General features: G+C 44.4%; 1 protein-coding gene across 1 annotated transcript in view; it reads right to left on the bottom strand.

Moving 5' to 3' along the window:
- Positions 1-269: 269 nt before the first annotated feature.
- The window catches only part of LOC133124170 (metabotropic glutamate receptor 1-like), a 66667-nt gene continuing 56023 nt past the window's right edge, over positions 270-10913 (bottom strand). Inside the window, exons 9-11 of the mRNA XM_061235164.1 lie at positions 2997-3927; positions 1108-1272; positions 270-942 (exon numbers count right to left, since the gene is read on the bottom strand). Of these exons, the coding sequence (XP_061091148.1) occupies positions 270-942; positions 1108-1272; positions 2997-3927 (1769 nt within the window). The remainder of the gene's footprint in view (positions 943-1107; positions 1273-2996; positions 3928-10913) is intronic.

Genomic DNA, 10913 nt, shown 5'->3' with positions numbered 1-10913 from the left:
AGTCTGATCATCTCATGGTCTACTAGGCTTGGGATTGGGACTAGCATGTGGATCCGCAAAAGAGCCCATTTCAATTTCAACCTACTGTCAGAGTTAAAACAAGCACATTTTTAATTTTATGTTTCATAGTTTATCAAAGGTAGGGTGGCAGACAGCAGCCCTTGGAAATTCCTTTTGAGGAATTCTTTGTTCTTTTTTGCCATTGCTGACGGGCCTTAAAAGCGAACCTAAATGACTGCGTAAGCAAACTGTAAACTCATCTTGGGCCTTTACAGCGTGGAGGAACTTTGCTTGTAGTCTCTAAGGATTACGGCAGCATAGGTCATGCTTGGGGGTGTGCATAGCACCGATTCAGACACAGGGGAGCTGGGGGCAAATGTGCCAGAGCCCAGTGAGTCTTTGAATGGGGTAGGGGGCATTAAGGTAGGGGAGTCCTCAAGGGTGAGCCTGACACCCCCTGCCCACTCCTCCTCCTCCTCCACCTGATGGATCTGGGAACTGTCAAACACGTACCCATGATCCAGGCCGAACCCTCCTCCCACCAGTTCCTCAGAGGGGGTGATTGGCTCATCGCAAATGGGGGCTGCCTGTAGGGGGAGGCCCAAGGGCAGGAGGAGGTGGGGCGGGTGGACAGGGTTGGCCCTGCCTGCCAGGTGCTGAAGAGGGATCACATCCTGGAGGTCCGGGATTGCAGAGCCGAAGGTGTCCACCACCCCCTGGAGGTGGTCCATGACAACACGCTGTGGGAACATGCTGTTCTGGAAAAGGTCAGGCGAAAACATCAGTAGCTCCCTCCCCCCCTCTTTCACTGAGGCACTGGTGGGGCGGAGGTGGGGGACCAGGAGGGGGGGGCTGGCGGGCTGACTGTACCCAGGGCCCTCGCCCTTGTCCTCCTCGGGCACACTGTATACTGTTTTGGGGCTGAGGTCTGAATACTGTAGGCTAATGTCGGGCTGGGTGTCATCAAAGTCCGAAAAGAGCAGGCCTGCTTCATGCTGGGTGTCAGGCAGGTCTGAATAGTGCAGGTCCCCGCTGCACTGGCTGTCAGGGAAGACTGAATAGGGCTGTCCTGTGCAAGGCTGGGTCTCAGTGAGGTCAGAATAGTGCAGGGCCGTGTTGTGCTGTGTTTCAGTGAGGGGCTTGATGACTGCCGTCTGATTTGAGCCCATCTCTGGCCTCCTCACATGCACAGAGAGCCTGTTCCACATTTGTTCCCCCTGAGGAGGCTGTTTCCCACCTGCTTCAGACCAGGACACAGACTTTCCATTAGAACTATGGACAAGATAAAGACCGCCGTTACTCCACAGGAGTCCAGAGAGGGGAAACACACAGACAAATGCACACAGTAGCATTTCCAGTCTATTTAAACATGTCACAGATTTTTTTAAAGCTTCAAATATATTTTTTGTTTTTATTGCCAAAGCAATTTCCATTTCCAGCTCATTAATAAATCCCTTGTAAAACTGGCTAGGCACAGTGATCTCAAGCCATGTAGATGTATTAATTCAGTTTGAACAGCATGGCATGATTTACAATCATATACCTACAGTTAGCAAATAATTGCAAATGCCTTCTCTCATTTGATATAAGTCTTTACTGTGGGAGAATTTGCTTGTTTCAGGTCGTGCCACAGCATCTCTATTGGGTAGTCTATGTAATGACAGTGGAAATCATGAAGGGGGCAATTACTTTTTCAGGCACTGTATATAATTGCTTCAGGAAATGATAACTGTGCATGTGTTATGCAGTTATGCAGTTTACAGACATTTATTATAGACTCATCTTAAACATTTCTATAATGTCATTTCAAGCGAGGTTTTATGTTGCAATGCTTGAAGTGTCAGCACTCTGAGCAAAACATAGTGCTACTAGACTACGGCGTACCGGTACATTCCAAGCACTGGTAATCAGGGGCATCATGCACCAATTATTTTGAAGGAGCACACAGAAAAAGAACCACCCCCCCGGAATATCCAAAGTCAATACTAGCCTATATAAAACCATTATCTACCTTTGAGAAATCATCCTTATTTTCTTAATGATTTAAAGATTTTCCTCTGCACCATGATAGGCTAGACCTAGAAAACGGCATAAAAATAGATTAATTGTTTCTCCTGACAAATTTTTGTGTTGAACCCAATGGAAAAAATATTCAAGAGAAACAATTATTTTTGTATCTACTGCCTATCTGCCAGCAGCACGGTGGTTTGAGGCTTATTTAATACCTTGAACCCTTGATGACTTAAAGGCATTTATCCAATAAATATGTTCCATACTGTATCAGCATAATTGTACAAAGAGTGGGTTTTAAGAAATTAGGTATTGGATATTTAGCTTGCTGGTTAACAAACTAATTTATGTGCTAACCCGTTTGAACACTGCATCAACACAGATTAAAAAGTAAACCTACCATAGCCAACTTCTATCTTAGCATTTCCAGTTGAATAAGTTACATATGAACAGTCAGTATATTTAAGCTAGATGTGTGTTTGGGTTACTAGTAATTCAAATCATAACAACCTTAAAGGTACAATAGGTAATTTTGGACTAATGGTCAAGAGAGCAATAGCAGCAATAAACACCTTCAAACCACAACACTGTTTATCCCTCCCCCTTCTCTGTAAATGTGCTGACGTTGAAATGCCGTCTTGGCTGTGGAAATTAGAACCAATTTTAAACCAATGAGCTTGAATTATTGTACAGTTATACAATGTTTTGGTACAGAGTGTCGGGCCGTCAACTGTGTATTTTGAAACCAGAATTTAAGGACTATAAACACAGGCAGAGGGTGAGTCAACATGTCAGCCTTTTTCAATGATAGGAAGGGATTTACAATGGTCTTCTAACAAGGTTTTAACACAAAAATCTTACCTATTATACCTTTAAAATTAAATTTCAAAAGGAGATCTTGGAATGAACCAATAGCATTTTCTATAATTTTTTTTACATGTATTACTTTTCCTCAAGGGCAGTCCTGCTGCATTGCCTGATCTTACCTGCCATTTCCCGGGGCATTCTTCTTCCTGCGGAACATGTTGAGCAAGCCGTTGGTCCGGCACGTGATCTTTCCATCACCAACATGCATGCGCACTACATCAGAGGTGGTGAAGGCGCTGCGCACATTCCTTTCCGGCTTGGCGATGATGATGTACATCTTGGGAGTGAACATGCAGCCCAGCGCAACTGTCACGCTGAGGCTGACTGAGAAGGAGGTGGTAATGATCTTGTAGTTGCTGCCAAAGTAGATGGGCACGAATGCTAGCCAGATGATGCAGGTGGTGTACATGGTGAAGGCGATGTACTTGGCCTCGTTGAAGTTAGCCGGGACGTTCCTGGTCTTGAAGGCATAATAGGTGCAGCTAAGAATGAGTAGGCCGTTATAGCCCAGGGGCGCCACCATCCCCATGTTGCTGGTATTACATATGAGGAAGACTTCTCTGATGCTTGGGTAGGCCCTGATAGGTTCGGGCGGCTCCAGGACGATGAGCGTGATCTCCAGGGAGAGCTGTAGGCTGATCAGGATGGAGGCAATGACCACTTGGGCCCAGGCGCTCATGAAGCGTGGCTTCCTGGTGCAGATCTTCTTCTTGCTGCCTGCAAGGATCCGGGCGATGCGGTTGGTCTTGGTCACCAGGGCAGAGTAGCACATGGCAGCTGAGAGGCCCACCAGGATGCGCTGCAGGTAGCAGGAGACCACGGTGGGCCGGGCTATGAGAGTGAAGGGGCAGAGGTAGCCCAGAAAGATGCCCACCAGGATGATATAGCAGAGCTCACGGCTGGAGGACTTGACCACAGGGGTGTCGCGGTACAGCACGAAGATGAAAGTGACAAACATGGTCACCAGAATGCCCAGGCAGGAGAAAACCACAGCCGCAATGGACTCTGGGTCACTCCACTGCAGGTACTTCAAGGGAATAGGTTCACAGCCTAAAGGAAAAACAGATGAGACCTGCTGAGTATTTACAGGGTGTACAAATGTTCATTCCACACATTCCTGTGCCAGGCTTTTTCTTGGGGAGAGAATTCAATTTACAGTCTGCTGTATAGTACAGGGGGCGGCACGGATGGTGCAGTGGGTAGCACTGCCGCCTCACAGCAAGGAGGTCCTGGGTTCGAATCCCCGTCGGCCGGGGCCTCTCTGTGCGGAGTTTGCATGTTCTCCCCGTGTCTGCGTGGGTTTCCTCCGGGTACTCCGGTTTCCTCCCACAGTCCAAAGACATGCACGTTAGGCTGATTGGAGAGTCTAAATTGCCCATAGGTATGAGTGTGTGAGTGAATGGTGTGTGTGCCCTGCGATAGACTGGCGACCTGTCCAGGGTGTATTCCTGCCTTTCGCCCAATGTATGCTGGGATAGGCTCCAGCCCCCCTGCGACCCTGATCAGGATAAGCGGGTTCAGATAATGGATGGATGGATGGATGTATAGTACAGTAGTAAGTGGCCAGCCCGAGAGAGTCAGGGTTTTTTTTGGGCTAACTGAATGTTCTGTACCCTGGATGACGCTAATGCCAATTGTCATAGTTGGCACTGGCTCTGATTCGATCCGAGCTGGGGGCTCCTCCATGCACTTAACTGAAGGAGCCACGAAAATGACATTTCTCTTGCTATGTGGATTATAAAGGACTTGAAGATGTTATAAAAACACTGTGAAAGTATCAAAACACACAGTCCCCAAATAAATCCCCACAATCTATATGAAGAAAACATGCATTTAAACAAGCCATTCGGACTCCATGAAATTATGACATCACTATGAATTGCTTGTTTGGTATGTAGCCAGAACAAATTGGAGCTAGTCAGCCAATCAGAACTGAGGTTCATTGATATCAATGAGCCTTAAAGACACAGTCACTAAAACAGCCTGTTACTGGTAAAGCTCATAAGAGGCGCTGGGGAATAGACATGTAAAACTGGATAGAGATTGTTTTTGGTACTTAAAGCCACACAAACGTCTTCATATGAATACCGGGACCTAAAATAAAACACTGTATAATATGGCTTTTAGTATGTAACACCTGTCATATTCGGCATGTTCTGGTCATATTTAGAATAACTAATGACAACAGTTTCTGATAATCAGTGGACAGGAACAACGGAAAGTCCAGTGCCTGTGGGTATCTTGTAGCACCGTATTCCTGGGTTTGCTAGCCCACAATGCTAGTAATTATTGTCATTATCTCACCTTAAGCTGAGCTTAAAGTGGTCGTGTTTGATATGGTTAGCTCTTCAGAATCATAACAAACATCAAGAGACAAAGCATGTCAGCTAACTCTTAGACCTAGATATTTATCTAAGCTGATTAAGTTTGTTGAGTATCTTCCTAAAAGTATTGTGACCCGCCCCTGATGGAAAACAACGGTAATGATATGAAGGCGTGTACCCCGAGTAACCAATAACAGCCAAGACCTCCTACCCACTTGGCCAGGTATTTTAGGTAGATGACCACAGGGGCTCGCTCTTCTGCTTTTTACTTCTCTCCATCTAAACTTTGGCAAACTGGTTTGCGTGAATCCCTGGCCTCAAGTCTTCACCTATTGATTGGTTGATTGGATTGCCACGCTGCTGGACCTCCGAGTTTTCGTTCCGTTCAGAAACAGTCACCTGTGCCTGCGATGCTACAGTGTTTGTGCTAACTTGAAGAATTCCAGTGTCATCAACCTAAAGTTGTTTTTTGCATTTTGAACCTTGTGCATCCTACACTAACTGGGCCTCAGAGATCCTCCCTTCTTTTCTCTTCCTTTTCCTCCACTTATTTACACTCGACTCGTAAGTTCACCTGAGCATGCCTGTGAGACAAGCTGGTCTGTATGATCCCTAAACTTCCGTGTCATCAGTTGAGTGTAACCAGTATATGAATAATAATACTGTTATTGCCACGTCTTGTTGACCACTGCATGTAACCTCGTACAGTTAAGTCCAAAATGAGCAGCTGATGCAGTTTTTCTCTAGTCAGTTTCTAGTCAATTGTAAGTCATGGCTAAAACCAAAGAGCTTCGTGAGGACCTCCGGTTGCGCACAAGAAGGGGAAAGGCTACAAAGCCATATCCAAATGTTTTCAAGCACCAACGCCCACAGTGAAAAGCATCATCAAAAAGTACAAGGAGTTCCACACTGTGAAAAATCTATCTAAGGGTATGGTAGGAAGCTAAAAGTGACCCCTGAGAATGGCAGTGCAAGAGGCCAAGAAGAATCCAAGGATCACCACCAAGGTCATCCTGAAGAATCTGAACAATTCTGGTACCAACATCTCAAGGCAGACATTCCAGAGGACACTGCACAAGGTTAGCCTCCATGGACGCCGATCATGGAGGACTCGACTTCTCCAAGACAGGCACACAAAAGCTTGCCTAGCCTTCACAAAAGTTCACCCGGAAAGAAAACTTTTGGTCACCAATTCTATGGTCGGACGAGACGAAAATGCAGTTGTTTGGACACAGGGACGTGCCTTTTGTTTGGTGAAAGAAAGGAGAAGCATTCAAACCCAAGAACACCATACACGTTCAGAATGGTAGTGGGAATGTAATGCTTTGGGGGTGTCTTATGTAATTTTGAGCTAGAAGAAACCTATTTTTCAAGTAAAAATGGACTATAACTCCAGATTTGGCATGGCTATGAATAATTAGGCTTAACTGTATGGATAGAATTACATTGCATTCTGTGTCAGTATCCTTAACCAGTAGTCTACAACTAAATTGGTTAATTTCTGCATAATTTCTTATTAAAGGTAATATTTTTGCATACATGTTTAATTGTGGTTCCTCTCTCATGCTGATGGAATGATCCACCAACAAAGTTAATTAGAGGCATCTGAATTAAAAAATGTGGAGGAAGAATTCATAATAAATGGGTAAATGGGGTAATCTCCAGTTATCCTGGGTTTAGAGTGCTGGACCACAAATGTGTTAACTAAAAGTGACCCCCTAACAGTCTGTTTTCTTCTAACTTAAGTAATAATTGAATGTATATCCTTCAACTGCTGCTTAATAAGTAAAATTGGCTGGACAAATTCTTATTAACCCGACAATGCAATCCATTTACCATTGACATGAAGATCAATCAGAAATCATGTTTTTCCAAAACTTGAAAAAATGTATTGCTAGTTTGTTTAATCGAATTCTACTTCTCATTTTACTTCATCATCAACTCTTCTCATTACAGCCACCCCAATATTCTGTGTGTCTCAAAAATATATGACATACTTATTCTTAAAAATATACAGATTGTGAACTGTAGTCCAGACCTGAAGTGATTAATTGCTTAAACTTGCTACTGATAGAAAGGAAAATATAAAAAACAAAAAACCAACTTATAAAACCACTGCATCCGCTGCATTTCATTCCATTTTCAATTATGTCTTTCTATATTTATCTTTTTCCTCTTTCTCCTGTGGCATACCAATTCATATCCTCATCCCCTTTCCTGGCGGCACGGATGGTGCAGTGGGTAGCACTGCTGCCTCACAGCAAGGAGGTCCTGGGTTCGAATCCCCGTCGGCCGGGGCCTCTCTGTGCGGAGTTTGCATGTTCTCCCCGTGTCTGCGTGGGTTTCCTCCGGGTACTCTGGTTTCCTCCCACAGTCCAAAGACATGCAGGTTAGGCTGATTGGAGAGTCTAAATTGCCCGTAGGTATGAGTGTGTGAGTGAATGGTGTGTGTGCCCTGCGATGGACTGGCGACCTGTCCAGGGTGTATTCCTGCCTTTCGCCCAATGTATGCTGGGATAGGCTCCAGCCCCCTGCGACCCTGTTCAGGATAAGCGGGTTCAGATAATGGATGGATGGATGGATCCCCTTTCCCCTTAGTTTCTATTTCTTTCTTTTTTTGTCTTGGTGTTGCTGTAGCCAGATATATTTTGGTTTAGCTCCTTTCCAAAAAAATGCATCAACAAAATGTCTGTATTTCAAATAAAATGAAAATATACACACAACGGAAAAAATTAATGTAGCGTAATGCAAATCAGCTATGGTCTGAAATGGAAGTTGAAGCAATAACTGGAAATATAAAACTGTGTTCCTTCTCTAGATGCGCATGGATTCCCAAACCAGCTAACTGAATTCAAAGCTATAAGACCCAGTTTAAAAAAGAAGTGGCAAGCTGAAAAGTAGGTTTTCAGTTCAACTAAAAATAAGTACCCTGTACTGAGGGACAGTTCAAAGACAAGATGAAGACAAAGAGATGGCATGTTTGGGGGAAAACAACAGTACCCATCAACCCTGGAACAGGAAGTAGTCACAATTATTTCAATTGTAAGTGACTTAGGGGCCATCGAGATATACAGTACTGTGCAGGTGTGAAAAAATGCTGTAAAATAAGAATGCTTTCAAAAATAGAAATGTTAATTTTTATCAATTAACAAAATGCATGAACAGAAGAAGTGAATGAACAGAAGAAAAATCTGAATCAAATCAATATGTGGTGACCACCCATTGCCTTCAGAACAGCACCAATTCTTCTAGGTATTCTTCACCAATTCTTCACACAGTTTTTGAAGGAACTCAGCAGGTAGCAAACATCCACAGTACTAGCTAACCAAACTAGCCACAGTTCTTCTGTGGATTTGAGGCATCAGATGCTTCTGTCTCTTCATGTAATCCCAGGCAGACTCAATGATGTTGAGATCATGGCTCTGTGGGGGCCATACCATCACCTCCAGGACTCCTTGTTCCTCTTTATGCTGAAGATAGTTCTTATTGGCTGTAAATTTGGGGCCAATCAGATGCCTCTCTGATGGTATTGCATGATGGATAAGTATCTGTCTGTACTTCTCAGCATTGAGAAGACCATTCATTCTGACCAAATCCCCAACTCCATTTGCAGAAATGCAGCCCCAAACTTGCAAGGAGCCTCCACCATGCTTCACTGTTGCCTGCAGACACTCATTCTTGTACTGCTCTCCAGCCCTTTGGCGAACAAACTGCCTTCTGCTACAGCCAAATATTTTGACTCAACAGTCCAGAGAACCTGTTGCCATTTTTCTGCACCCCAGTTCCTGTGTTTTCGTGCATAGTTGAGTCGCTTGGCCTTGTTTCCATGTCAGAGGTATGGCTTTTTGGCCACAATTCTTCCATGAAGACCACTTCTGATCAGACTTCTCCGCACAGTAGATGGGTGTACCTGGGTCCCACTGGTTTCTGCCAATTCTGAGCTGATGGCACTGCTGGACATCTTCTATTTGCGAAGGGAAGTCAGCATGATGTGTCTTGTTTCCTTGGCCAACCACTGCGTGTATGGTCCTCAATGTTGCCCGTTTCTTTGTGCTTCTTCAACAGAGCTTGGACAGCACATCTGGAAACCCCTGTCTGCCTTGAAATTTCTGCCTAGGAGAGACCTTGCTGATGCAGTATAACTACCTTGTGTCTTGTTGCTGTGCTCAGTCTTGCCATGGTGCATGACTTCTGACATTAAACTGTCTTCAGCAACCTCACCTTGGAAGCAGAGTTTGGCTGTTCCTCACCCAGTTTTAACCCTCCTACACAGCTATTTCTGTTTCAGTAAATTATTTTTATTGAATCATTTACTGTTTCAACCTACATATTAAATTGATGATCAGTAGCTCCTGTTTGGTATAATTGGTTAAGCACACACCTGACACCTACAAAATCCCTGACTGTGCAAGTGTACCTAGAAGAATTGATGCTGGTTTGAAGGCAAAGGGTGGTCACACCAAATATTGATTTGATTTTGATTTCTGTTCTCACTCTGCATTTTGTTAATTGATAAAAAATAAACTATTAACATTTCTATTTTAGGCAGCACAGATGGTGCAGTGGGTAGCACTGCCGCCTCACAGCAAGGAGGTCCTGGGTTTGAATCCCCATCGGCCGGGGCCTCTCTGTGTGGAGCACCAGCTGATTGTGGTCATAACAGTGGTGGCCACTAGCGGAGTGAGCTGACACCATCGCTATGCTATAGCTAAGAGTGGTCCAGACCAACCGTACGAAAGTACGACGTACAGAAGGTATACTTAGCTAAGAACATTTTGGGAAACACGCTGAAAAGTTAAGGTTGAGCTTCAGGTACAACTTACGAATGACGTAGCGTTAACCTTCGGGAAACGCACCCCAGAGCATTATTTATTGTAATAAATAATAAAAGATGATAATACACATTCTTGCTTTGTTCAAAATCACATTCTCACCAGCTCTGATGCATGTATTACTTATCCAGTCACTTCATGTTATTCTTCTTCTCCAATTGAAACAAACCTGTAAAATGGTATTATGTTGGTGTATCATGGCAAGGATTGCTCTGCACCCTGTAGTTTGTTCTGCAGACCACAGTCCATTCTATTGTTCTTCACTGCACTGTCCTCAGGCAGTCCCCCGAGTCCCAGAGCATTCTATTCCTTATTTCATGCCACATTTTTGCCACACTGCCTGTTTTTGCACACAGCGCACCAAAGAAAGAGCCTCAAAATTGTGCCCTTTGTGTTAATTCAGAGAAAGATACCCAGGGTTTGCATAATGCATTTTTGTTTGTTTGCTTAGAGCATTTGTCTACTGAATAGCCTTGACTTTTGTGAGTGAGCTCAGGGAAGGGTCTTGATGACAAAAGCCTTATTATTTGTCATTGCTAATGTCATCCTGTACATTAGCGTATCAGTAGCCTATAGCCTATTAATTTATGTCTCAGTAGACTAGTAAGGGGCGACATGGCTCAGGCAATAAGAGCAGTCGTCTGGCAGTCGGAGGGTTGCTTGTTCGATCCCCCGCCCGGGCTGTGTCGAAGTGTCCCTGAGCAAGACACCTAACCCCCAAATCCTCCTGATGAGCTGGTCAGCGCCTTGCATGGCAGCCAATCGCCATTGGTGTGTGTATGAATGGGTGAATGAGAAGCATCAATTGTACAGCGCTTTGGATAAAGGCACTATATGAATGCCAACCATTTACCATTTTGTTTTTTTCACACTGAAACAA

This window comes from Conger conger, chromosome 1 (assembly GCF_963514075.1).
Source record: "Conger conger chromosome 1, fConCon1.1, whole genome shotgun sequence".
Taxonomy (NCBI): domain Eukaryota; kingdom Metazoa; phylum Chordata; class Actinopteri; order Anguilliformes; family Congridae; genus Conger; species Conger conger.
This window is presented reverse-complemented; position numbering and strand designations above follow the sequence as displayed.